General features: G+C 54.1%; 12 protein-coding genes across 12 annotated transcripts; 6 read left to right on the top strand and 6 right to left on the bottom strand.

Annotated features, from left to right (window-relative positions):
- Nucleotides 1–862: 862 nt before the first annotated feature.
- PG986_002972 (uncharacterized protein) lies at nt 863–1,670 on the top strand (the record flags this gene model as incomplete). The annotated part of the gene is made up of 4 exons (XM_066839194.1): nt 863–927; nt 989–1,115; nt 1,217–1,298; nt 1,369–1,670. 4 exons carry the CDS (start codon nt 863–865, stop codon nt 1,668–1,670), a joined length of 576 nt encoding a protein of 191 aa, XP_066704258.1.
- Nucleotides 1,671–2,112: 442 nt separating this feature from the next.
- PG986_002971 (uncharacterized protein) lies at nt 2,113–3,931 on the bottom strand (the record flags this gene model as incomplete). The annotated part of the gene is given in 4 exon segments (XM_066839193.1): nt 2,113–2,412; nt 2,427–3,013; nt 3,058–3,239; nt 3,354–3,931. 4 exon segments carry the CDS (start codon nt 3,929–3,931, stop codon nt 2,113–2,115), a joined length of 1,647 nt encoding a protein of 548 aa, XP_066704257.1.
- A 707-nt stretch (nt 3,932–4,638) lies between these two features.
- PG986_002970 (Mpv17/PMP22 family protein) lies at nt 4,639–5,425 on the bottom strand (the record flags this gene model as incomplete). Its single annotated transcript, XM_066839192.1, has 3 exons — nt 4,639–4,797; nt 4,841–5,186; nt 5,250–5,425. The coding sequence occupies 3 exons, from the start codon at nt 5,423–5,425 to the stop codon at nt 4,639–4,641; spliced, it is 681 nt and encodes a 226-aa protein (XP_066704256.1).
- An 854-nt stretch (nt 5,426–6,279) lies between these two features.
- Nucleotides 6,280–7,386, bottom strand: PG986_002969 (uncharacterized protein; the record flags this gene model as incomplete). Its single annotated transcript, XM_066839191.1, has 3 exons — nt 6,280–6,441; nt 6,510–7,037; nt 7,105–7,386. 3 exons carry the CDS (start codon nt 7,384–7,386, stop codon nt 6,280–6,282), a joined length of 972 nt encoding a protein of 323 aa, XP_066704255.1.
- Nucleotides 7,387–7,977: 591 nt separating this feature from the next.
- PG986_002968 (SRP54-type protein) lies at nt 7,978–10,092 on the top strand (the record flags this gene model as incomplete). The annotated part of the gene is made up of 4 exons (XM_066839190.1): nt 7,978–8,214; nt 8,283–8,661; nt 8,724–9,778; nt 9,847–10,092. 4 exons carry the CDS (start codon nt 7,978–7,980, stop codon nt 10,090–10,092), a joined length of 1,917 nt encoding a protein of 638 aa, XP_066704254.1.
- Nucleotides 10,093–11,386: 1,294 nt separating this feature from the next.
- On the top strand, nt 11,387–11,782 carry PG986_002967 (uncharacterized protein; the record flags this gene model as incomplete). The annotated part of the gene is made up of 2 exons (XM_066839189.1): nt 11,387–11,485; nt 11,543–11,782. 2 exons carry the CDS (start codon nt 11,387–11,389, stop codon nt 11,780–11,782), a joined length of 339 nt encoding a protein of 112 aa, XP_066704253.1.
- Nucleotides 11,783–11,951: 169 nt separating this feature from the next.
- Nucleotides 11,952–12,176, top strand: PG986_002966 (uncharacterized protein; the record flags this gene model as incomplete). Its single annotated transcript, XM_066839188.1, has 1 exon — nt 11,952–12,176. One exon carries the CDS (start codon nt 11,952–11,954, stop codon nt 12,174–12,176), a length of 225 nt encoding a protein of 74 aa, XP_066704252.1.
- An 834-nt stretch (nt 12,177–13,010) lies between these two features.
- PG986_002965 (uncharacterized protein) lies at nt 13,011–13,793 on the top strand (the record flags this gene model as incomplete). The annotated part of the gene is made up of 1 exon (XM_066839187.1): nt 13,011–13,793. The coding sequence occupies one exon, from the start codon at nt 13,011–13,013 to the stop codon at nt 13,791–13,793; it is 783 nt and encodes a 260-aa protein (XP_066704251.1).
- Nucleotides 13,794–13,915: 122 nt separating this feature from the next.
- PG986_002964 (uncharacterized protein) lies at nt 13,916–16,804 on the top strand (the record flags this gene model as incomplete). The annotated part of the gene is made up of 1 exon (XM_066839186.1): nt 13,916–16,804. The coding sequence occupies one exon, from the start codon at nt 13,916–13,918 to the stop codon at nt 16,802–16,804; it is 2,889 nt and encodes a 962-aa protein (XP_066704250.1).
- Nucleotides 16,805–17,067: 263 nt separating this feature from the next.
- Nucleotides 17,068–18,127, bottom strand: PG986_002963 (uncharacterized protein; the record flags this gene model as incomplete). Its single annotated transcript, XM_066839185.1, has 4 exons — nt 17,068–17,455; nt 17,528–17,588; nt 17,657–17,750; nt 17,813–18,127. The coding sequence occupies 4 exons, from the start codon at nt 18,125–18,127 to the stop codon at nt 17,068–17,070; spliced, it is 858 nt and encodes a 285-aa protein (XP_066704249.1).
- A 1,272-nt stretch (nt 18,128–19,399) lies between these two features.
- On the bottom strand, nt 19,400–20,513 carry PG986_002962 (uncharacterized protein; the record flags this gene model as incomplete). Its single annotated transcript, XM_066839184.1, has 2 exons — nt 19,400–19,501; nt 19,599–20,513. The coding sequence occupies 2 exons, from the start codon at nt 20,511–20,513 to the stop codon at nt 19,400–19,402; spliced, it is 1,017 nt and encodes a 338-aa protein (XP_066704248.1).
- A 1,279-nt stretch (nt 20,514–21,792) lies between these two features.
- On the bottom strand, nt 21,793–24,511 carry PG986_002961 (pectate lyase superfamily protein-domain-containing protein; the record flags this gene model as incomplete). The annotated part of the gene is made up of 3 exons (XM_066839183.1): nt 21,793–22,070; nt 22,146–22,315; nt 22,380–24,511. The coding sequence occupies 3 exons, from the start codon at nt 24,509–24,511 to the stop codon at nt 21,793–21,795; spliced, it is 2,580 nt and encodes an 859-aa protein (XP_066704247.1).
- Between the last annotated feature and the right edge of the window lie 2,211 nt (nt 24,512–26,722).

Raw genomic sequence — 26,722 nt, 5'->3', positions numbered from 1 at the left:
CGCCATGGTCCATACCTCAACACGACCTGTCTAGTGGAAATTTCCCGAAACACACTTATTATGTAGGCGCCGTTGAGGCTCTTACGGTTTGATGATTTTGACATCCGGCTGTATAAGAAGGAGCGATCATTACATGTATATGCCTCAGTGATTCGATCTCCGAGCCGCCAACGTAATGCCCGTTGCACAGCTCACCGAAAACCAGTGGCATGCGTCGTAGTCATTATTGTGGCTCTCAAAAAGTAGTTGATGCCAACTACAATAAGAGTGACAGTGATAGATAGTCCATGAAACTCAAAACCAACTCTTGCCTGCTTGCCCACAGAAGAGCTCCGGAGCATAATGTTGCCGTATCCATGCTACGATTCGAGGTCACTCGCATTATAAGTCGGATCGCTTCTCTTACTTTATGACTAAAGTGCCTCCACGGAGGCTCAAAGAGTTGGCGGACGGGTCACGGAGCCGGTGACGAACGACACTTCCGGCATAGGCGTTGCGGCAAGCAACAAGTGGGGCCAAGGGAAGGACAGAATGTAAAGAATGAAGATGTGTCTGATGTTGGTAGTTTCAAGTATATAATTAGCAGCGTCTGTGCCGAAAACGAGAAAAGGGCTGAGTCCGTCCAAATTGTTTGATCGGCAGGACAAAGGGTGCTGGTGTTGGAACTCGTCGACAAAGACCTTCCTCCGTACCACCCCCGCGAAACAGAAATTTACAGTCGCAATCCAGATTGATGGCCGAGATGCGTTCGGTATAGCCTGCCCGTTCCCTCCTGAGCAGGTATATATCAGAACGATACATGAGAAGGTAGCCGGTCAATGGCTGCCATTCCCGCAAAGCTCGGCTACTCAGGGGTATGGCCATGCAACTCACAATAATCTCGCGCTCCGACGTCAGCAAACCTGATTTCTCGCGATACGACAAGGAGTAAGTTGGATGATAAGTTGTTGTCGTCTGCTCGTCCAGCAAGCTTACTAGCATACTCTAGGCTCCTAGAGACAGGCAATTTCTCTGATGTCAAGTTAGAATGCGGAGATAAGACCTGGAACCTTCACAAATCCATAATATGCAGTCGTTGCGTATGGTTCCAAAGGGCTCTGACCGGCAGTTACAAGGTACTTTGGGCACCCTTGAAATCCATTGTCAAAGAGAGATCAAGGGGGGGTACATTGCAGTAAAGGCGCGGTTTCGCTAACCAGTTGCTTTACGCACGTAGGAGGCCCAGACAAACGTAGTGACTCTGACAACCTTTTCCACGGAGCAGGTTGAGGTGCTGATATGCTACATATACACTGGAAGTTCGTTATCCCAGTCTCTGTTTCCACTTCCATACCCCTTTCCGTTTGCGGCATCTAACACACATCGCAGCTCTCAACATTTCATCCGAGACCGCAACCCATGACCTCCTGAAGTTGCTCGTCGACTTTGTGGTCGTGGCCGACTACTTTCTCCTCGACGCAGAGTGCCATGCTGCTGTGCTGGAGCGTCTGCGGTCATGCCTGAGTGGCGGCGGCACGCGGCGGCGCTGGCCCGAGTTCATCGAGGCCGTGGAGTACGCGTATGGTTTACAGCTGGCAGACAGTGAGACGCCCCGACTCATGGACGCGCGGAAAGTATTGGTAAGAGGCTACTACTCTCGAACGGGGTTCCTCGACTTTGAGGGAGAGTGAGCACCAGGCTAATCATCATTGATGTCTGTCTAGGTTGGCTGGTATAACGAAAAGTACGAGACAGCGCGGAAGAAGATTGGCCCTGGGGCCTTCTCGTTCCTGAGCCAGGTACCACAGTTTGCACTTGATGTCTTACTGGCAAGAGACCGGGACGGGGGTGCATGATCTTGTCCTCCTTGAGGGCTATTAGACGCGGCCTTGGTTCGCCATCTATAGTGACAGTAGAGAACCCCGAAAATGTGCTTTCATATAGCCAGCGCTGGGCCACCGAGAATAGGGGATTACTGGGCAAATTATCAACGAACTAACTATGTACGTAAAAATCTGATACCAGGTAACGGAAGAATGGCACGTAGCAAAAACTGCGGAATAGCCAACGGTAAAATATCTAGTAGACACAACCTGTCCTTGGTTTCTCCAGGAACAACCCAATAACGAGACCCTAGTCATTGTTTCCGGGCTCTACCGGCGAATCTTTCGAATCTGGGCTGTCAGGCTGGGTGCTGCTAGAACCTTCCGCAGATAGGGTCATAACCTCTTCAACGTCCGAGCTATTCTTGCTCGAATCAATCTTGTCCTCGACCTTTTCAGCTACGCCGTTTGCCTTGTCGCTTTCCTCGGTCGTGGTAATCTCCTTGTTGTCCGCCAAGACATTGTCACCGGCCTTGCCATCTTCTGGGGTCTTTCCTTCCGCCGCTTTGTTCTTCTCCCCCCTGAGCCTAAGTTCCTTCTCAATAAACGCCTGCAACCCCCGACCGCAGCCTGCGGCGAGTCGCGATGCTGCAGCAAGTACTCCTGCACCTGGGCGGGCGTGAACTTCCCATCGAGCTCAGGCGCCCTCGCAAACCGGTCGGCCAGAGCCAAGAGCTCTGCTGACGCTGTGGGCAGCGCCTTGGTGTGGCCCGGCGCGTACATGCGGACGAACATCTGCCGCGCCGCCTCGGCCCCGATGTTGCCCAGGTAGATCTTCCGGTCGATGCGGCCGGGCCGCGTCAGCGCCTCGTCTAGCTCGCCCTCGCAGTTCGTCGTCATCAGCACGATGCGGCCCTGCTGCGCCACCACGCCGTCCAGGACGTTCAGGAGCCCCGAGAGCGTGCGCCGGGTCTTTCTGCCCTTCTTCTCCTCCTCCTTGTTCTTTTCGTCGGAGTCGTCGCCGCCGCCGGACGGTTTCCGCTTCAGCCCCACGGCGTCGATGTCCTCGATGAGCACGATGCACTGCGCGGGCAGGTCCGTGAAGAGGCATGAGAGCGCCAGGTCATCCCGAATACTGGGAAGCTCCACCAACATGAGCTTGAGGTTGAAGTGGCCCGCGATCGCAAAGGAGAGTGACGATTTGCCCGTCCCTGGGGGCCGTGGAGAAGGTAGCCGCGTCGGTACGGAATGCCACGTGCTTGGTAGAACTCCCTCGTTTCAGGCTTCAGGTAGTGGGCGATGTCTGCTACCAAGTCGTTTTTGGTATGCTGGTCGAAGTGGACCGTCTCGAGAGGGCGCGGCGATCGGAGCACTTGCGTGTCCCACAAGATACTAAGCGTGCTGGTTCGGACCACAACCTGGTCCTGTGTATTGAAACTGGCAGACAGCTTACACATGGCCAAGAAACTGTCGAGGAGCATAGTCGTCAGTGCCTACCAACCTGCACAGTACCATAGGATAGAAAGCGGCACCCCTCCCCCCGGTACTTACTTCTTGATTGGGTCTACCGATCTGGAGATAGACGTGATGAGCAGGGGCTCTCTGCCTGTGGGCACATCGGTCGACCGGTCAAAAAAGAGGCTGCGTAGACATCTTTGTGCAAGGTTCCGCTGGACCATGATGAATGTTCCCTCGAACCAGAAATAGTGCATATGGAACGTGGGCAGGTATTTAATAGCGAACTGCTGTTGATTGGGCCTATCATCACGGACTGGCATGAAAAGCAGGCCGCGGTCCTCAAGTTTCAGCCCGGTGTTGTTATTCGAAAATGCCGACAGCGACCGTGTCTGCTTGCGCTCTAGCACGTGGGCACAGAGCCAGTCGAAGACCTCGCGGTTCAACTGGTCTTCGCCGCTGATAGTCACGGAGGAGGTGAAGAAGTGGCTCAGGTACCTCCTGAGGTGTAACACAGTCCCAAATACGGTCCCGAGACCGGTCTTCAGACCGCCAAGCACAGCGAGAGACGCTGCAAGAGTGCTGACATCTGTCCTGACCCAGCGCCGGAAGAAGTCAACAAGAACCCACAAGTATGATATTACTCTGGAGTTCGCGGTCCCACGTATGGGCATTAATGGAGCTGAACCAGGCTTTGGCATGTCTTGCTACTGAGTCGTTGAGTAGGTATATCAATTAGGTTGGATTTGTTTGTATGTTGTGTTCTCGGCCACGTTTTGTAGTCGTAATCGATCGCGAATTTGGCGATAATGTCGAGTTTTCAAGTCTTGATGGATGTAAGAGAGCGAACACCCCTAGAGTCCCCGGGATTTGGCCATATTTATATGCTTATAAATGCGCGATAACCGTTTGTCATAATTTTGATATCTTATCCACACACATTAAGACCCATTGTTGAAAAGAAGACAGTGAACATATGCTTCGGCAGTAGAGGCTCGACTTTGTCATGCTGTAGAGGGGGTACTCGCGTGTGACTAAGTGAGAAGAAGATCGTAGATAGTATCACCTGTCAAAATTGAAGGCAGGCAATAAAAACCCAGTGCTTGAGCTCTACTACATGAGTGGCATAGTAAAACCAAGCAACCCCAAAACCTAGGGTATCTTCCGATAGGGCAAGAGGAAATAATACTTTTCCCTGCCCGTCTGTGTGGCGCATCGAATACCCCTTTCTATCTATCCGATCCCTGAACCATTTGGCCTTCCACAAAAGGTCCCGTTGCGAGACAGCCATACAATTATACGCCGCATCACCCATACTGCCATATCTTACCAGATTCGGCGTGCTTGACAGTATTGTGAAGAGGAGATCCTATACGCGTGCTCACGAAGCAGCCCGGAGACTCATGTAGATGCCCCAAGCGACACCGGCCAGACCACCGACCAAGTTGCGGCCCTCGATGCTCTTGATGAAGGCAAAGTTGATGATGCTGACCGCGGGCCAGAGGCGCCACCCGGCCTTGACGATACTCCAGAACTCGGCCTGACTGGTCTGGACGACGGCGTCCCAGCTCACGTTGCCGTACTGGGCCCTCTTGCCCGCGGCGGGCCCCCGCGAGACCGAAGAGGAGGCTGGCCAGGTACATGGCACTCGTGTCAGGAGTGCTGAGTGGCGTGCCGAGGGGCCGGTCCATGGCAGCCTGGACCGAGTGGATGTACAGGCTGAACATGTAGGTGTTGCCGAAGGCGCCCAGGGTCTGGTCCAGCACCGTCTTGGCGAGCGTGTTGGCGATGTTGAGCTTGGGCTCGACGAGCTGACCCTCGCGCTCCTCCTGCTCGAGGGCCTTCTCGTCATTGGCAGCTGCCGAGGCCACGGCCGCCTTAGTGGGCGACATGTGGTAGGCCGGGAAGCTGGACTCGAGGAAATCTTGCCTACGTTTAAGTGTTAGCAGTAATACCGGTTCCTATCTGCAGGCAAAAGAAGAAGAAACTAACCACATGAAATTGGGCGGCGTGCTGATAACGGCGTAGAAAACGAACTGGAAGACCGGCACCCAGTCTATGACCAACGATACATCGTTCCGATACGCCGAGAGGGCCTGCGCAAGCAAGTTCGAAGTCGCAGCGAGGATAGCGGACTGGACCGTCGCGTTGACGATCGGGGGAGCCATGGTTTGCTGGTTCGGTGAGATTGGCTTATAGTCTCCTGTGGGCGTGTCTATGGAACTGGAGCAACCGACTATCGTTCTGTACTTTGTGTAGTGTAGACTCTCGATATGAAGTGAGATAGTGTTCCAAGGGTGTAATCCAGCCCAAAGAACACACGCCGTTACCCGAACCGCAAGGTTGCAGTCGAGACAAGAGTTGGCCTTTAGACAAACGGCTCAGCAACAAAGGTGTATACAAACAATGCAAACTCTGACACGTTCTGAAGCTCGGGGATGCAATCAAAGGCCAGCTGTCATCGGTTCTAGAATACAAAGTATGAAAAACAGATTTCTGCGCCAGAACATGCACGGGATACTACCTAAGGTCAACAACGTATCTTTTATGCAAGATCTGGGACGAGGAATAAGAAAGATGTGACATATAGATTGGGCTGGGTAGTGGGGGTTGGGGAAAGCTGGCAACAGCGGAGCCTGGAGAAGCAACCAATTGAATGACGCCATCGGATGGAGCAGGCCTCCCGCGTGTCTAAGAAGTAGATACGAATTGGACTCGAACACAGCACTGGCGATGCGTTGCTATGGCACGGGCACCGTGAAAACACCAAGGTTGGGTACTTAGTAAAACGAGTATTGGTAATATCTGCATTCATCGAGTTTCATTGGCGAACATCGTCTCTTTTTACTTCCTTACATCGATCGAGCCTGCCCATATCAACGCCGGACTCAATCATCTCCCAGGGATTGATTACCGTTTAGTCAAAGCAACCCCTGAATTCCACCCAGCCATCTACCGAACACCAAGTCCAGTCTTTTAAGCACTGCCTACCCGTGCCCAAACTCCCTAACAACAAACGCCTTTAAGCCCTGGTCAAGAGGAACATGAAGACGAACTGGATAACAAACGAATAGATGAAAAGGAACTGGGTGCGTTGCGCCCTCCTCGATCGCGAGTCCGTCTGCATCGTTGACCGCGGGTCTCCAGCTGTCTCGGGAAGCAGCACGTATTTCAAAGATCGCATCTATACCTTGTGTCAGTGGTCATCTTTCCACAACAGCAGCGTTAGGGGCCAAATGTGATGCCACTTACCAGGAAGAATGCGTTTGCAAACCAAGTGTACCCGAAGACAGTCCATCCTATAAAACCACCTGTCCCCTTGCCAGCGTTCACGAGCTCGGCTACAGCTACCGTGATGATGACAGCGACAAATTTGTACCCAGAGTACGCCACGAGGTCGAGAAGCTGCGACTCGTTCGATATGCTTAAGAAGTAGCACGATAGCTTCAACAGCATAATGTCCATAAGGACCACAACACCGGCTGTCGATGCTTCGTAACCAAGTAGCTCAGGCTGAAACTGTCCCCGGAGACCGGCTAGTAAGGTCGAAAGGAGGACGTAGGTGACCAGAGCCATAACCGGAATGTACATATCCGGGCTGTTGATGTCGTCCCGTGGCGGTAGATACCAGCCTTCTTGCCCATTGGGACCCATAGTTTGCTTGCGAGACCAAGGCTTATGTCGGAAAGGGAAGAGCACCAGGAACACTTTGTTGGCGACGTAGAAGTTGGAAACATTGAAGTAGTGCTTCAGCGCTGAGAAGTTGACCCATCGGTTGACCTGCAATCTATAGTCAGCACCCACTGCCCCTGACATGAAGCAGAATATATCGAGACCGTGTACTTACGTTCTGCTCCAAATATTCCTGGCCGTGCTTGAAAGCATTCTGGCCCATCTGTGCGGCGATCTGCGTCGTAGGGTCATTCATGAAGTTGCCGTACTGTCCGAACGCGTTCCCGCCGGCATGGCCAGGCGTGGGCTGGCCCTGCTGATAGGGGTTGCCATAGTTGTTGGACTGCGGTTGCGACCCTGGCGGCGGCGGCGGCGACCTGAGTTGAGGTACTGTCGAGACGTGTTGAGGGACCGGATGGTGAAGCGGTGGAGAGTTTCCGTAGTTTTGGTGCTGCATTTTGGAGGTTGATCGCGAATCGGCGACGAAACCCAAGCGCGGGGGGTCAAAAGCGGATTCAAGCGAGTGTTGAAATGGAAGACAAGTAGTCGGCGTCGTGAAGGGATCGAGTGGAAGGCGAGTGCGGCGAGGAGGGAAAAAGAGAATAGCTTCCAACTTCCAGGATAGGTGCTCTTGGGAGGCTTGAGATCGCGAAAGGTGTTTTCTACGTATTAATTGATTGCAAGTGCCGTCACAGCAGCCTTTCTCCGTAACCACCCACCACGCATACCACGCATACGTACCCCTGCTAAAGCTTAGGCACCTGTTTTAAGATTCATTTGGGGGATATGTGGCTTCAACTGCTGTGGCGTAGGCCCAGAGTTGGAGCTTTTAGCACATGTGTCAATTGAGAATTGATTCGATACACTCCCCACGCGCCCCCGAAAGCGCTGTGGCTTAGGCTTCTATTCGCATCATCTATCCCCATCCATCTGTCCCATTGCTACCTCATTGTGCATCGCGTGGCTGAGCCTTCGAGCTCGAATCTTCAGAACTTCAACTTTTCCTCAGTCCAGTCGTCTATCTTGCTATAAGGTGCGCGGCGAAAGTATGCTGGACACGTTCGAGATCCTGACCACCTCAGGCGTGGTCCTCTGGTCACGGTCGTATGCGCAGGTCAGCCCCTCCATAATCAACAACTTCATCACCGATGTCTTCATCGAGGAGAAAGGCGGCGCAATTGCCGGCGCAAAGAACAACCAGTCGGCTGCCCAAAACCCGCCATACAAGGCCGACCAACATACGCTCAAGTGGACTTTTGTGAAGGAACTCGGTATCATCTTCGTTGTGCGTATTACACACTTGGCATAAATTAAAACGCCTTCGCTTGCTTTGTCTGACATATATCTCAATAGGCTGTATACCGGTCGCTTCTACACCTGTCGTGGGTTGATAAACTTGTCGACAACCTGAAGACTATCTTCGTCGATTTGTATGGTGACCAACTCAAAAAGCCCAACACGACTCTTGTGCATTGCCACAAATTCGACGGATACTTCGATCAGCAGTTGAGGGAGCTGGAATCAACTACGGCCACGAAAGGCGCCCCGGCGCCTGCCTTTGCTCTGGAAACGGACGAGACCATATCGGGCAACCTCGGCGACGAACCACCCTTCCCTCCGGGCTTGAAGCACCGCAGCGCGAAGACCCAAGATGGCGCACACGACCTCCCCTCTACCGTCGAGTCTACGCCGATCGCCACACCGACGAGCTCCCGTCCCTCAACTCCTGGTGGTAATCATCTAGTGGTTGGAAAAGGCGGGCCCATAAGTAAAATGTCGCGACGCGCGCGCAAGATGCAGAAGGGTTCTGCCCCTATGTCATCGGGCGACGAGTCTTCCGCCAGGAAAAGAAGGCGCCTAAAAAGGGCAGGAAGTGGGACGCAGATGGGTTTGCCGACGAGGAGGATGATGTGCAGCTAGACTATTCGGCCGCCCCGAACTCCATCACGAGCGATAGCGAAGTCGAAGGCCGCTCAACAGTCATTGATTCTGTGGACTCGTCGACGTGGGGCACCAAGACTTCCAAGGGACAATTCGTGCTTCGAGACCTGGATGACGAGGTGCATGACATCCTGGCTTCAGCTCAATCCAAGTCTTCCACCACGACGAAGTCTGGGCTAGTCGGATCTGGACTGAGCACCATCAACAGCCTGTTTCGCAATGTTGTCGGCGGCAAGACCCTGACAAAAGAAGATCTGGCCAAGCCAATGGACGGCATGAAGGAACATCTGATCAAGAAGAATGTGGCCCCCGAGGCAGCAGTACGCCTCCGCGACAGTGTTGAGAAGGAATTATTGGGCGTCAAGACCGGCAGCTTCGAGTCTATCGATACCCGCATAAAGAAGGCCATGGAGGTGTGCTTGACCAAGATGCTCACGCCTACGTCCTCTCTCGACCTCCTCCGCGACATCGAGTTAGTGACTAGGCCTTCGGGTTTCTCCAGCCAGAAAGCGCGCCCTTACGTCATGTCCATTGTTGGCGTGAACGGCGTGGGCAAGTCTACAAATCTGTCCAAAATTTGTTATTTCTTGTTACAAAACAAAATGAGGGTGCTTGTCGTCGCTGGAGACACGTTCCGCTCCGGAGCCGTGGAGCAGCTCAAGGTACATGTGCGCAACCTGAAGGAGCTCACGGAACGTGAGGGCGGGCAGGTGGAGATCTTCGAGAAAGGCTATGGAGGTGATGCTGCCACGGTGGCTCGAGATGCCGTCCGCTCGGCTACAAGCGAAGGGTACGATGTCGTGCTCATTGACACGGCGGGTCGGCGACACAATGACCAGAGATTGATGTCAAATTTGGAGAAGTTTGCCAAGCTGGCGAATCCGGACAAAATTCTCATGGTGGGCGAGGTAAGCAGGAAGATACACAGGCTACCCCTATTTTTGCTGGATTGTAATGACTAACCGGTGTCCGACAGGCTTTGGTTGGAAACGACTCGGTTGCCCAAGCACGTAACTTTAACGCCTCATTTGGGCAGGGCAGGACGCTGGACGGATTCATAATATCCAAGTGCGATACCGTCGGCGATATGGTGGGCACGCTCGTCAGCATTGTGCACGCGACTAACGTGCCGGTGCTGTTTGTGGGTGTTGGGCAGCATTATTCGGATATCCGAAACTTCTCTGTCAGATGGGCAGTTGAAAAGCTTCTGAATAGTTCTTAGTTGGCACCCTTACGATTACTTAATGATATGATTGTCGACGATACCAGATAGTAGTCGGACAAACCTCTCGACTCTTTAGCTGGCCAGCGTACCCCATGTGGAGATTCAACAACACTGAGGTGTTGCTTTTCGATACTTTGACCATTTCTTCGGTAAGTAAAACCAGATGGAGACACGACGTCATTAATTGCCATATATTGTACTTTATATCATAATTGGTATATTGCTTACTCGTATTGTTTGACGTGGCGGTTTTGCCTGGCTTCCAGCTGTAGCCCAACTCTTGGCCAAGGTCCCTGAAAAAGAGTGGCAGCCGGAAAGGGCTGCCGATCTCATCTCAACCCCGGACCCGCCCAAGGCTACGGCAAGCAGGGGACTTAATCTCAGATGCCCGCTATTCAGTGACCCATCTTCCCCAGAATCCAGAGTTGACTTTCGGGGGGCCTCGATTCATACACCAATCGCACTCATCTTCAACGATGCCTACCAAGTCATTAGCCTGCCCGACAATGTATCAGCCATCGGATTTCCACCACCAAAGCAAGCGGCGTTACACACTGCGTAAGAAGCTTAAACCGCCGGCAAACCAGGGGAGCCATGCTCGGGAACCTGCCGCCCGCTTGCCTTCTAATACCTCCGTGACGCGCGTTCGAAACATTCATCCAGGGTTCTTATACCCCTGAGCCTCTGCACCCGATATCATATCATTCACCTCCAAGTCAAGCGCATATACAAGCTCTTGCACATACCTTCAACTCCACTCCACATAGGCATATATTGAGCGCCGCTGGGCTTATATTCGTTGGATTGGACATACCGCAACTGTCCCGCCCCGCCGTTGTCGTCCCCCAACGATTTGCTCTGCCCAAACCAGCAGCGCAGATTACATTTGCTCGATTCTCCTAACGATTTCCGTGTACTATTACTTGTCGGAAAGTACAATTCCCTGCGGGTTTCTACGAAAGATTGCTTCTACGACGTAGCATGCGCTCGGCGTCATGCCATTTCTTTCGCGATTTGCTTCGGCCGTATCGTGGTCGAAACAGCTCCCCAGCATCTACAAGCTGATATCAGTCACTCTGGCAGTGGTGTTTCTGCTCGGTACGTTCTATACACTGTGTATACGCATCTACTTCCCACAAGTCGGCTTACTAATTCTATGCGAGCAGCCAGCGGTCTCCAATCCGGTACAGTAGACCTCAACCAACAATGGAGCAGCCTAGTACGCGGTGTTGGAGGACACGTGTCTCTCGGCGGCGGTATGCCCATCCGTTTAATGTATATCGGCGCCAGTATGACCCTTGGAGAGCACAGTGAAGGCGAGAGGGGATACCGACAACAGATCCGGGACTGGATTGCATCCAAAGGAAACCCAGTCAACTGCGTTGGAGCTGTACGTCTTCCTCCATTCACTCACCGCTAGAATATTCCCATTAACACCTGGATCTAGAACCGCTTTGGCGATTTTAAGGACAACGACGTGCAAGCCTGGGGGGCCCAACCGATCAAGCCTACGTTGGATCGGGCTCGCGAGATCGTGCCCGCAATACAGCCCAACCTGATTCTCATCAACGCGGGCTCGTCGGACTGCTTTCAGGAGGGCGCCTGGGGCTCGTCCAACGTGCTGAACCACATGCGCGACCTAGTCGATTTCCTGTTCGAGGCCTCCCCCGGGCCACCGTCATCATGAGCACCATCATCATGAGCCCCTGGCCCAACGTCGACCGCTGCGTGCGCAGCGCCAACGCGCAGATCCGCCAGGTGAGCCGCGACCTCGCGCGCGAGGGCAAGCCGGTCCTCCTCGCCGAGATGCACCGCGATCAGGGGGCGAGCCGGGCCACGTCGTCGACCTCCCCGAGATGGGCCTGGATAACATGCACCCGACCACCGAGGGCTACTTCGTCATGGGCGATATCTTCAAGAAGGCCATCCTCGAGGCCGACAAGAAGGGCTGGCTGCAGAGTCCGGTTCCCAATGGCATCACAGAGGACGGGAATGCGGAGAGGATGGCCGAGGGGAAGCAGGAGGCCCAATTGACGGAGAGGGCCGAGCGTGCTCATGCTAGGAGATGGAGCCTCACATGACAACCCAAAGGCATTGGATGTTGCTTCATTGAACATATATCCCGATTCGGCCCCTTCTATATCAACTGATTGTTCGAACCTTATGGCCTGCATTCAACCATGGCTACATGCTTCAAATTTCTCAGTCTCGTCACTACGTAATAGTGTTGGTCAAGCATTGTCCCAGCCGTATAAATGCACCGCGACGATGCCGGAATGTGGTGGAGTTGCGAGGCCGCCGGGGGCAGAAAGCCACCCTCTTTCAAAAATGATTCATGTTCTGGTTGCTGCACCGGGATTGGTCGTCTATTGGAGTCTCTTGGAAATATTGGGCTTGGCACAAGACAGCTGGGACTTGCAAATGTGCCCAACAAGCAAAAGACCCCTTGTCATTAGGGTATTTTCAGCTCCTGCAACTAGTCTCCAAACTCAGTCGGCAAAGTGCGCCAACATGTATGCAGCCACACTCAGCTGCAGACCACCTTACCACATCTGCGGTATCATGTGCCCTGGCTCCGTCAGGCATTCTCGACTACACCAGAAGCACGCCAACAACCGGAGGGAGGGAGGGAGATAAGCCAAGACACGGACCTGGCTGGAACGGGTTGCTTTTCTTCAGCTTTGAGGACTATATCTCAAGCTTGGCGCCACATGTTTCTCGGACTTATACTTTGAAGTGTCACCAAAAGTCCACACCACACCTACTTATCATTGTAACTTGAAGAAGCGATTGTCTTTTTCTCTTGATAAACATAGCAGCACCAGTCATGTAAAAAATCTGTGTCACTGCCAGCAGCAACCGGTAATCCACATCACCTTATACAGAATCATATGAGTCAAAGCCCAGGAAGGATCATGTCTTCTTCTGTTACTCCTGCTGCTTCTGCCCCGATTCCGAGGGCGAACAGCTTCGCGATTCGACGTCGACCAGTGTCTACTGCTACCCACGCTCATAAACCAGCAGCCCAACAGCCTGCCTACCCATTGTCGCCGCCGCCGCCGCTTTCAGCAGCAACCGCAACGGCGGGGAATATCGCGGTCCATAAGGGCAATAATCCGTACTCCTCTGCTGACAGTATCGCTGTTTCTCAGATGATACCGGGACTCCAAACGAGTAGTAGTAGTGCCTCCGCTATTGGTACTATCCCGTTGCCGCCGCACAGTCCAGACGGAGCAAGCACGCATGTCCCTCCACTTCCTCCGGGCCCATCACCACCGCAAGCTCCCAGTGCTAGCCTCTCGACGTCGAATCAATCAAGCAATGAGCACCCACAGCAGAAGCAGCAGCAGCAGGAGGATATGATTTACTTCCCACCACCTCCCGGGCAGAGCACTGAACCGAATGCCTCTTCGAGCGGCTCCTCTTCCTCGTCCAGCAGTCCCACATTGACCACTCCTTCTTCCTCCTCCTCCTCAACGATACCCCCTTACAACCCAGCCTACGCCACGACACAACTCCCCTATTCCCACGCCCAGCAGAAGACCAACGGGGGCGGCGGCGGCGGCGGCATGCCCAGCCTAGGCCCCGCCGCGACCCCGAGTTTCGGCCTAAGTATGACGGGCCCCACGATCCCGCTCATCAACTCGCGGCCACGAACCTGGACATCGCCGCGGCGTACCAGCTCCAGCAGGCGCTGAGGCCGGGAACGGTTCAGCAGCAACAAATTGGAGCCGCAGGGCCCGGTGGCAGCAATAGTGGTAGTAATACTGGACTCGCGGCTGTGAGTGGGTTGGCAGCAGCGGGACTTGCGGGCTATGCCATGCTGCAAGCGGTTGGTGGTGATGGTTCCATGGGTATGGGTGACTCAAATAGTGGCCTCGATACCTTAACGCAGATGCTGGCAGGTACACCGCAGCAACAGACGCAGCCAGATCTGACTGCACTGTTTCAAGGGGCCGCCGCCGGGCAGCAGCCGGACTTGGTATTGGCCATATTGCAGCAGCAGCAACAGCAGCAATATAGCGATGCGACGTCATCTCTACTTGGGAACCTGGCCGGTGGCGGTGCGCAAGGGGCCCAGACGGACCCGTCGCAACAGATCATGGACGCCATCCAGCAGCAATCCGCCGCATCGATGCAAACTCTGTTCTCGGCCATGCAGAACAACCCATCGTCGGCTCAGGGGCAGCAAGACTTCGCGACCCAGATGCTCAGTGCACTGAGCCAGCAGCAACAGCAACAACAACCGCAAGCCCAAGCCGACCTTATGGCGGTGATCCAGCAGCAGCAGGCGGCGTCGACCCAGGCGCTATTATCGGCCATGCAGGGGGCTTCGACGAATGGTCAAAGTTACGGATCCCAAGCATTGGCATCCATCTTGCAGCAACAAGAACAACAGCAGCAGACACAACAAGCAAACCCTGCACCCTCAGCAGCGCAACAGAGCTCGACGCTATCGCCACAGGATCACGTGGCCTATGAAGAACAGCTCCTTAACGCTGCTTTGCAGCAGCAGCAGCAGCAATACGGGACCTTTGCTAGCATTCCAGCAACACAGCCAGGTGAAGCATTTACCCATAATACCTCCCAGCCGGCAACATATACCCCACAAGCAGAACCTTCAGGTGCATCGCAAGATCCATGCTCTCCTAGCTTTTCCTACAATGGCCCATCGGGGCCATCTCAGTACCAACAGCCATTTGTTCACCAGCAAACTGGTGTGTCAAACCCCAATCAGCACACTGGGCCTATGAACAACAACTACTCGACGGCACCCCAACCTCAAATCCAGGCCCAACAAAACCCTCAACAGGGGCCAACTGGTCCCAATACCTCCATTCCAGCAACCAGCAACACCGCTGTTACACCACCGCCGCTTCAGCAGCAGACTCCGGTATCAGGACAACCAACATTTCAGGGGTGGCCGGACAATGGCCAAGTCGAGCTCACACTGAACCACTGCACTCCTCAAAACTCCGCGTTGCCGCAGCAGACCCAGCAGGGCAGCGGCTTTCATCAGTATAACACGGCACCATCACCCGCTACTACTATGCCAGCCCCTCATCATCCACCCGATCCGTTCTCCGCGAACGCTGCTCCTTATGGTCAAGTCACTTCTCAATACCAACACCAACACCAACAGCAGCCGCATCCTGCGTCACACAACCAGCAAACAACACCAGCCCTCGCGAGTTCGGAAGCACTAAGCGACATCAATGCTACTCCCAGCATAGCAGGTCAGCAGCATGCTCAACATAGCGCACCGCAAGCAGCAGGTCATCCCAGCGGCTCAACAACCAACAACAGTAACCCCGAGGCAACAGTCAACCACCAGCCGTCTTACAACGTAGAGTTTTACGGGAAGCTAACCCCCGAGATCAACATATCTCCCAATATATCGCTGGACCTCAACGTGTCCCAAGCTACCCCATCAACATCCCTGGACATATCAACCTTCCCCCCCTCCCCTCCCCGATCTGTCGTCAGGCCCAAGGCCGCCCCTGGAAGTGAACAAAAGCGCACCCTGGATCCGGCACCACCTCCCAGTCTTCGGCCTCCAGTCCGTCCTGCTGCCCCCGGAACCACCCTCCAGCAAACCAGCCCCAACATCCTGACCGGCGACCTGGACGCAGACCAGGGCATCTCCTTCGAGATCCGACTCCTGTACAACCCCACTCAAATCGAGCGAGAAATCAACGCACTTCGGAGCACCGTGTCGACCCAGACCTTCGTCGTCGTCCAACCATACAGCTCTCACGCTTCTTTTCCTTCCTCCATTTCCACGCATGCCACCAGCCACAACCCTCAAGTGACAGAAGAAACCACCACCGCCAACGAAGAAGCAGAAGCCTCGCCCGAGGGCGGCGTGGAAGCCGTGGTAACACCCACCGTTACCGACAACACCAACATCAACAACACACAAACGCAGGTCAACGCCATCACTCTAGCCTCGACCACTCCCGACGCCGACGGCGACATGCTATCCCTGCACAAGCTCGTCGCCGTTCCCACCACTAATTTCGACCACGGCCTCGTCTTCTCCTTCTACGCACCGCTGCTACCGCCGCCACCACCGCCAGACCTGGACCTGGACTACCTGAGCCCTGTCGAACAGTTTGTAAAGACCATACTGGACTCTATTATATGGGTCGACCGCAGCACCGTGTGCAAGATGGTCTCCGAGAAGCTGCTGGGGACGTGGGTGTTGCACACCCCGTTGAACCCCTCTTCCCCCTTGTCAGTCCCCAGCGTACCAGGCGAAGAAGAAGATGGGGTGGAATCTACGGCGGTGGAAGTCGTTCTACGAGGTTTGTCTCTAGAATCTGTGGCCATCAAGAGCGAGGCAGTCAATGTCTCCGAAGAAGCGCCAATGCAACACTACGAGACTAGAACGCTACGATTCCTGGAAGACCGAAAGTATATATACAACCGCGACATTGTGAGCGACGCCGCGGACGTGGTAAGAAGGGCGAACAACGATGATAGTTCTACCAAGAAGGTAGAAGAGAAGGAGGCATGTCTCGAGGATGAGGAGGCCTACTATGACCCCAACCATACTCGAGGTTGTTTTGAGATATACCAAAACCCAGACGGCACTATGCACCTTGTACTGACCGAGAATGATACGGGAAGTGTGGAGGTGCAAACAATCAAGTTCACGGACAAAGGGATGCTTGTCAGGGGTAGGGACTATGTGAAAACATCATAGACATGCGTGTAAAATCCCATGTATGCTAGTGATGTACGTGGAGTGTAACGAGAATATATTCCATTCCTGGATCAGGGACAAGCTAAAATAGCTAAAACTGACATGGTTCCCCAGAAGCAGTGCAGCTTCTCCTGACAATTGACACATTGGCTTCCCATTGCTAGGTATATTCACAACAGCCATGGGCAGCTCCCAGATCCCAAGTAATGTTATGCCATCTGCCAAAATGACTTACGCGTTTCTCCAACAAATCTTCAGCCATTTCACCAACGTAAGGCGAATGTATCTGGGGGTGGGGGAGTACCAGCGCCACCAGTGCCCGAACCATAGTCAGGATTCTCAGACCATTTCACAGAGAAGTCGTAAGCATCATCTAGCTCGGGCATGGCTTTGAGCTTGCCATTGCCGTCGATAAGCTGCCAGAATTGGACCGTTTGATCAAGACCGAAGTCATGAGTCGTGTTGCCCCGATCGTATACCATTACCGATTCAAAGTCGATCTCCGCGAAACCAGGCATGGTGGAAGCATCCGTGACACTAATATAGCAGCCAGCGTAGGCAGTGGTGCCCTTGCCCGAACACATGGGCGAGGTATTACCGTCTTGTGCTACCGTTACTGTAACGTTCTCATTCTTGAGATTCATGAAGGTGCTGACGGTATCAACGTATTAGTATGGCGAGCCGATGTTCATAGAGGCGACAAAATGTCAAAAGAGGGCTTACTAAGTGGCATTGGTTGCACTGAGGAGGCTGATCGTGACAAACATCGCATCTCCGGCAGTGACTGAAGAAAAGGGCATGTCAGTAACGAGAAATAATCTGCGCGGCACGAAGTCGGAGGCGAAAACATACAGTTAAGCAAACTATCCTGGGCGCTGCTCAGGCCCTCAACAGAAAGAGCTGGCCAGTTGTACCAGCCTTGCTGGGTTTGTCCTGCAGATGACAACTGTAATGACTAGTCAGCGAGGAGACACGATCATGTCATCTTGCATGGGGATGGTAACCAACATTGGCGAAGATACCCATGTGAGGTCCACGGTTGTTGCAGGCAGCGTTGGGGTTGGCGTCGGTGAGGGCAGAAATGCCGCACTGTACGGCCAGTCTGTACGGGTCACCGTTGCCGCTCTGACCGGAAGCATAGGTGAGGTTGGGCACAGTAAAGGTAGCCTCAAGAGTCGTGACGGCAGGTCCGGTATCTGAATCAGACTGGGGTAGCGCGACGAGGCCTCCAGCAGCGGAAGAGCTGCTCGATATGGCGATGCCTGCAGCCAAGGCAACGCTGGGGATGAGGCCCATCATGAAGGCGACCTTTTGCCACAACATGTTGGAGATGGATTGACGAAAAGTGGGTAGACGAGAGAGTTTGGAGGAGTGGATTCGAAGACGACAAAGGAGGAGAGAGAGGGTGTGTCAGTACACGTTCAGTGATGAGTGACTTGAGAAAGACTTGTTTGGCCGAGAAGAGAAGACGGCGTAGGATGATGGGAGGAAGAAGAGTTGGAAGGGCAGGATAGAGTGAAGAGAAATCGAGGCTTAAACACCTAAGGGTCGGGCTTTTGGCGAGAGAGAGAGAATGCCATCAAGTGAAGTTCCAGCGGTTGTCATCTCTGTCCGCATTGCTGCAACTGGCAGCTGCTCAAGAGGGATGTTGTGTCTAGAGCAGCTCCCTCCTACATGCAGCTACACACACACATACCTACTGCCTGACACCTTGGAAGCCTTCGAGGCAAGAACCCGGCTGTCATCGACCAATGCTGTGGAGCAAGACCTGCCCGCGCAGTGCCAACATCCCATCAAATTGTACCCACCTCCTAGGTAGGTACATGTACCTAGTGTATGTCGGACGGGGAAGGCACAGGAGGGAGGCAACCTTGGAATGGGCCTGGACCTGCGCCTGGACCTGCGCCATCTTTGTCGTTCTTACTCAAGAGGTAGGTATGTGGGTATGTAATATGTGATAAGGCTACTTGAGGTTGCCGACATTGGAAACCACCACCTCCCCGTTGGCACCTAGACACTGCAAAGGGGACTCACGCCAGATAGGTACCAGGAAGGTAGTTAGATAGCAGCACTGGTAATGGATGCCTGGACCAAGCTGGAGATTAGTAACCCCTGTGGCTTCCTCGTCCGTTTGGTTCAAGGAGCTGCAACTACCGCTTGCAGTATTGTTAATGACCTGGGTTGGGTTGTAGCATGCTCATGCCAGCCCACGCAGTGCTGCTCACTCCTCGGCACATCCTCCAAGGTTAGATGGTCCGGTAAGTAATAAGTAATGAGGAGGAAAGGGCCACTTCGGCGGAATGGGCGTGCCCATGCATGAATTGATGGGGGGCATGGTTGCATTCGAACAGGCCCGAACGATAGGTGATGACATCCATGGATACGAACAGCCAGGCACACATAATTGATGTAATGATCCATTAGCTCTCGCATTCTCCTTGGGTAGTGGGTGGTAAGTATAGAATACAGTGTAGTGTTCTAGCTCTATTATATTACACCGCTGCATTACTCGTGTACATCGTCGATAGTCTCCCTTGGTCCGCAACAGTTTTCTTCTCTCTTCCGTGGTTGCCAACATCGAGCTGACCGGTCCGTCTATATGCCGGGAAGCCCAACGATCTCCCGCAGCGCAGGTATCCATCGGGGCAGGATGTAGACCGGGTAAATGCCGACAAAGGCCGTCATGAGTCCAGTAAACTGTGACGGGTCGAATCGTTAGCATCAATGTGTATAAACTACAACCCGTGTCGGGTCTTGCTGCATGGCCAGCAGGCGGCAAATAATAGAGGCCTACCTTCTCAAACCAAGTATGGAAGTAGATAGCCGTCATCAGCAGCATCCAAAGGCACAGCCCCACGACAATGAGCGCAAACCTGCCCCCGAGCCCCAGCGTCCGGTGCGCATCCGTCGTCTCCCCCTGACCCTCAATCTTCTCGGCCTCAACACCCGCGCCCTTGACGGCCCCATCCCCCATCACGACGGTGCGCTCATCGCGGCGGCCCGCGAGAGCCCCCACCCGCACCGCGACCCAGCCGACCTCCTGCAGCAAGAACCAGCTGCCCAGGACAAGCAGGAAGACGTGCCCACTAATATCGTGCCCGCCGCTCCAGCGCCCGCCCGCAGCCTTGCACGCCACTGCCGTGGCGAAGTCGCGCGCCCCCGTGTGCTTGTCGCCCTGAATCACGTTGCTCTCGGCGATGGCGCACTGCCCGCCCGTGAGCCGGAATCCGCGGTCGATGAGGGCCGGGCCGAAGCACCACTGCGTCACCAGGAACCACCACCCGGTGATGGCCGCCCATCTTAGTCCGGCGCGCGCCGTTCGCGTCGTGCTCGAAGTTAGGGCCGGGTGGGTGACCACAAACGCCGCAAATGCGATGGTGATCCAGGCCCAGCCGCGCTTGACGAAGAGGACGTTGAGCAAATTGTCTTTGCGGGCGAAGTAGCTGGGCGCCAGGTCCTGGACGTGCGACTGCCTCGTGCTGTCGTACGGTGCTGCGCGCGTTTCCGGGCTGAGCACCGAGAAAAGTGTACCGAAGGCGAGGACGGTCGGGTAGAGGATCAACGCCAGGGTTTCGACTGCGGTCGGGATATGTGGCGGGTTTCTCTTCGCGGCGGTGGTCGATTGTGAAGCCGAAGACTCGGGCTCGTTACTCGTGGCTGCCATCTTGTCGGAGCGTGACCGCAAGGATGATGTATTTGTGTCGGCCATCGAAAAGGTATCTCGTAGAGCGAATCCTGACAACAGATGACAAGTGATCTGAGGCTAGGCGCAAAGTGCGTAGGTGGGTAGGTAGTGGTGAACGAGTCTTTGTTTGTTGGCAAAGGAGACTGGAATTGGGCCGTGAATGAAAGCAGCTGAGGAGTTGCCTTGTCTAGCAAATGAGGAAGAAATGCCTCTATTTGCAAAACTAGGTGGACGAATATCGAGGTTCCAGCTGTTTCCAAAGACCAGTGGTCGTGTGGTCACCAACTAGAAGGCTGTAGCAAATATCATACAGACATTCCTTTCTGCCTATGACGTTACAACATGGTCTTGCTAGGACAACACTAGTAAAGGCCAGCCGGCCGGCCAGGGAAATACGCCACATGCCACCTCGCGCTGCCTGCCGATCTGTGGCTGACAGACGACCGCAACGTATGACGTACTCGGCCATTCGCACCATGTTCGTCAAGTCACCTAAATTCGCAATTTTATGGGACACGGAATTATTCATGAACATTCAATATTGAATACTACTAGCAACCTATGTGTCATGTGTTTTATTGTTATTCCACCGTGCCATCATCTGTGTCAGGCCTCTCCGTTCCGCGGTGGTGTGTTGCTCAAGTATCATCAAGAAACAAATCGGGTATCCACACTGTCTGCTGCTGGGCATTCACCCGCTCTGTACATTGCCATTGATTTGTTGCTTGTCTAGCCGAAACTCCCCTAGACCAATCCCGTACTGGTCGTGAATGCAATCATACCCTGTCCTGTTCCGTAAATAGGAAGATCGTGCCAATGCCTCTGGGGCCAAATAAAGAAGTAAAAAAGTGAAGAAGAAGAGAAGAGTAAAACGTAGTGCCTAAAAGGTAGGCTGTGTCGAAGTGAAGAGAACAGGTCGATCGTCACGATCCGTGATTCGCATCAACAACTTGTTGCGGGTCTGGATGCTTTGTAAACGCTCCTCGTCGTGGGCGGCCGGGTTGCCTTATAGATGCTTGTCGTCCTCGTGGGCACACTCCATTGCCCAGTCTGAGCGGGCGTAGCCGCCTATGCCGACGTGCCGCAGGCACCCGGTACAGTGACAGTTGCTGTCATCGTTATCGTGGTGTAGAATGGGCTAGGAACTGGTGCTCCCGCGCCAGAACCACTTGAGCCAGAGCTCCCAGAGCCGGAGCTTCCAGATCCAGAGCTTCCGGAACCGGAGCCACCCGACCCAGAAGGAATGGGAATGGTCGTCTCGGATGGCTTAGATCCTGGCTGAGATCCCTGAGGAGCTCCAGTGCTAGGCTGAGGAGTCGTAGCTGGAATAGGGTTGGCGGGGTAAGAGGGAGGCGGGGGCAGAGCCGGAACCGCTTCCTGGGGATGAAGCTGCGGGAGGGGCAATAGGAGCAGAAGGAGCCGAAGAGCTACCGGGCTGGGACTGAGTAGGTGTGCTGGGCTTAGGTGCCTGGCTGGAGCTACCACCTGATGACGAGCCACCTCCAGAGGAGCCGCCACCGGGGGCAGCGCCACCAGCAGGTCCTCCGTTGGACTCGTACTTGGCAATGGCAGCGCAGAAAGCTGTAAAGGAGACGAGTTAGTCGAGCCAAACAATGATAGAGAGCATTCAGGGATCTTATAGAATGTGGCACTTACTGTTACGGTTGTCCTTGTCAAGGGCAACAGACTTTCCATCGACAGTGAGCATGTTGACGGAAGCCTTGGTGCTAAGACCGTACATGTGGACACTCGATTTCTCAACGCTGACCATGTTCTGCTGGCAGCTGTTGGTCTTGAGGCATTCCTGGTCGTAGTTGTCGAAGAAGCTGATGAATGGTTAGTTACTGCGCATGCGTGAATAAGGACCGGGCGGGGGGGATAAAAACTTACGAGTAAAGACCAGCACCGTAGACAAAGATGTCAGTCGAGTTCATCACACGAACACCCCAAGTGCGCTTGCAACCCTCGGTAGAACCATCGCAGTTGCTGAAGTCAGGATCGTGGAAGTTCTGGTTGACCTTGAAGGGAGTGGTGGCATCAGGGTTGCCCTGCATGTAGGCAGTCTCGGTCTGGATGCAAGACATCCAGAGGTTTTGGGCGTTGGTGATCTGGTAGTTGTACATCTGACTGTGCTCAGAGGCAGTTCCCCAGAACCAAACAGGCTTCTGCGACTCGATCAAGACACCACGGCCGTTGTAGATGTCGATCTGGTTGTGGTCATCGAGGTCGAGTTCGTGGTCAGCGACCCAGAACCAGCAGTTCTCGACGTAGACGGAGGCGGTCTGGGTAGCATGGAACATCATGAAGGCACCGATGCACTGGGTGTCGGCGGGGTGGGTGGCGTTGGGGTTCTTGGAGCACTTGTCTGACTGCAGATCAGTACCAGCAGTGCCACCAACTCGGAAGTGAACATCCCAGAGACCAGCAGCACCAGCCTCAGAACCAGCCAAGTTCCACTGCATGAGGATGGCGCCAGCCTGAGGTCCCTTGGTCTCGAAGATCAGGTCAGACATCTCAACAGTGCCGACATCACCGGGCTCGCCGACCTGGAAGACGGCAGTGGGCTTCGACTCGTCGTTGAACTTGGTGCCAGCAGCCATGATCATGGGCCACATCTCTCCAGTGATCTTGATGTTCTTGGGAACCTTGATCGTATCCTGGACGAGGTAGGCACCGTGGTCGAAGTAGATAATCTGCCCCTCCTGGGCGCTGTCAAAGACCTTCTGGATGGCAGCGGTATCGTCGGTCTGGCCATCACCCTTGGCACCGGAGGCTTTCACGCTGACAAAACTGCTGGCGGGGACGTCTTCGTACTGGGGCTTAGTTCGGGTGAAGACCTTGCCGTCCTTCTTGAGGCCGTTGGGAACCGGAATTGCGCTCTTAGCAGCCTGCATAGCCTTGCCAGTACCACTGCTATAATCACGACCCTGGGCGAACGAAGCGATCTTCTGGTTACCCTCGAGGACGGTGCTGTTGTCTCCGGCGAACTGAATGGCAGTCTGGACACCTTGGGACATGTCGACATTGTCGAGAACCAGGGTGTTGTTGGTCATGGTGTTGTCTGGGCGGTACAGTGTCTTGAGACCAACAGGGGTGTTCGAGATCTTGCTGTCCATCAACATGAGCGAACCGGTCTGGATGTTAGTCGTAGTACCGCTGGCCATGTCGATACCGATGTTGCAGTCGTTGATCTTAACGTCCTGCAGCGCCCACAGCCAGTTCCAGTTGAGAAAGATTGCGGTGTTGCAGCCGTTAAAGGTCATGTTGCGGGTGGTGAATTGCTGAGACCCAAAGAAGGCACCATAGCCTCCACCGTTGAAGGTCAGGTCAGCCATGAAACCACCGGAGCCATTGTCCATGAAGATACCCTTCTGCTGGTTGGCAGGAGACTTGTCGGGGTTGCTGTTGAAGACAATGTTCTGCAAGCTGGTGGCCTGAGCTACTTGCCAGTGGATACCCGCACCCTCGCTGGGCGGGAGCGCAGTGATGTCGATGACGAAGTTGCGGATCTGGCGGAAGAAGTTGTTCTGGTTGACGTACCAGTTGACACTATCAAGGCCCTCAATGTAGGGATCAGCATCAATCACGGCCATGCCCTTGAAGCTGGAGGTAGCCTTCAGGGTAGGCAGGTTGACGGCATCACCAACGAACTGGGTGTAGTAGCTCTGAATGATCGGGCTGGAAACCATGTAGGTGCCGGCGGGGAAGTAGACCAAAGCAGGGGCGTTAGTGCGGGAGTCGCACTTGGTGATGCAGCGATTGCCACCATCCTGGATGGCCTTGTTGATGGCGGCAGTGTCGTCTGTCTTGCCATCACCAACAGCGCCGTAGTCCTTGACGTTGCGGAAGACCTTGGAGTCGCCCTTGCCGAAAGGAACAGTGCCCTGGCGCTTGATGCTGGAAACCCAGTAGCTGGAGTCAGCCTGGCGGGCTTCGAGGGCTGATGTGGTTGGAGCGGCCAGCGTGGGACTTAAGAGTCCCAAGGCCAGCACGGATGCTGTTAGGAATTTGGAGAGTCCCATCTTGACGCTTAGTGCCAGCTATTCGTGGATGGCCTTCAATAACTTGTGCACCGAAAAGAATGTTTTGTGTTTTGTAGGAGCTGTCGATCAATATCAGTATATAGAACGAAAACAAAATGGGTGATGATCTTGGAGAAGTGCTGAGAAAACTGCGTCCCCCAAAAATACGAAATAATCGAAAGAGAAAATCAACACTCTTTGAGAAGATTGGTTTGCTTGAGAGTATGAGGAAGAGAGAAAAAAAATAACACAGGTTTGGTTTGTGCTGGGCAGGTTGATATAAGAATTGGATTTCCACAATGGGAGTCCAAGGACTTGAATGGGCAAGCAACACTCGTGGACAATGATGATTGTTGTCGACCAGAAACAACTCAATCAACTCATGGAGTGTAGAGTGATTAAATCAGAGGTTGAACAATGCCCCAATGTACGAGACCTTTGTTGATGAATTTTTACCCGAAGAGGCGCGATCACCAATAATAGGTGGTGGGGGGAAGTTGCTATGTGAATCACGCGTGGAACAAAGGACTCGTATGACTTACATGATGTCAGTCGAGTTGACTCGACGGCAGCAGAGAAACGAAACGAACAGACAGTTGACCGGGTCGAGGTAAGTCAAGTTCGTGTTGGCCAGTCGTCGTCAGCGTTCTAGGAGCTTGGAGAACGAAGGTGGTGTGTGGACAACGAGTCGTCGTCGTTGTTGTTGCCCTAGGGAAAGAAGCCACCGACTTGGATGGAGTAATGTAGGTCGTAGGTGGGAAAACTCCCGAAACGAATGCGTCCAGACGTGTTGGTGGGAAAAGAAGAAAAAAAGAATGTGCTTGTGTTGTTGCGAGATGAAGAGGAAGTGAATAGGATGGCGAAGCAGCAGGTAGTGTATTTAGAAAACCAAAGTCTACCTCCACTGGGCTTAGGGGGGAATAGAAACAAGCCGCGGGCGTTAGGACGGGAAAGGAGGAGGGAAACGGGAAACAGGAAACCGGCCAGGAACCGGTCGAGTTTATACCAAGCTCGCCGTTGCCTCAAATCTGGTCCCAGTCGGGTCGATATGGAGCTCAGTTGATGATGGCCGTGTTATGGCACTGGATTGTTCCGCACAAACTAGTGGGAGCGGCATGGATACCCGGGGTCGAAGGCATCGTTGATCCATCAGATCCTGTCTACTTTATCTAGCCCACAAGCACAGCACTTGCAGTTGCCGGGGCCTGGGCTCATTTCCAGCTATTCTTGACCTTAGCATGGCATGTATGACTGGCCATCACAGGATATCCGACCGCCGAGAGCCCCCCATCCGTTCTTTTGGATTCACATTGCTGCTAGCGGCGGGCGTTGACTGGCCCTCCGTCACTGGGAGCCACCTGAGGTTGAGTTACTGCTACTTTAGCACAGCGCTACAGGCTGTTACCCAAACCCGCCTGTGCAGGGATGCTGAGTTGCCCGGCGCAGCCTTTTTTCTTTTTTTTCTTTTTCTACTTCAGGCACTTCAGGCACCCTCTGCCACTCAGCAGCCGGCTCCTTGGGGGGGGCAACCTTCCTAAAGCGGACTGCGCTACCCACCACTTGTCATCCTTGTCAGGTGCTCCTGTAATACTTTAATTGCCCAGGCCTGCGCAACCACACCATCCTGGCACATCACCCTCGCATCCCGGCTGCGATGTGGGGAGGGGCAGCCCCTTCCGCAACCTTGCGCTGCAACGCAGAGCGAGTCGTTCAATCAGAGCCGCTGAGATCTGAAATCCCCGTTCTAGTGCATCAATCACCCGACGGGTTGGCGAGGTGCGATGTCTTGCCTGTCAACCACTGGTTTTCAGCCATGGCTGAAAACTGCCGAGCATGGCTGCCAACCAACCTGCATGTACATGCTGGCCAGCCTATTTGCCAACCCAACTGAGATTATGTACCACGGGCTGTAATTGCATCAAGTCTGTTTTCTTTCGCCCCCTATTATAGGGCAACATCGCTGCGTGGTGCCATTGGGGGGGTCCCACGCATAAAAGCGCGTGGCCCACCCGTCCACGCTCTGGAATGAAGAAACCAAGCAGCTGGACGAAAAGAACAAGGCAGGGGCGAACTCGCACCACCCAGGAGCCAGCAACTGGAACGGGCAGCCGGCGGAGGGCAACAACTGACAAGGTCCAGGCGGCCGGGGGCCCCCAGAAGGAAACGCATCGATCTTCAGCATTCGCGTATATTAATTGTTCGGATGCCAAG

The sequence above is a fragment of the Apiospora aurea genome (genome assembly GCF_038362705.1).
Source record: "Apiospora aurea strain CBS 24483 chromosome Unknown utg000002l_segment0_segment0, whole genome shotgun sequence".
NCBI classification, from domain to species: Eukaryota; Fungi; Ascomycota; class Sordariomycetes; order Amphisphaeriales; family Apiosporaceae; genus Apiospora; species Apiospora aurea.
Note: the sequence above shows the minus strand (reverse complement) of the source record. Positions and strands in the feature narration are given on the sequence as shown.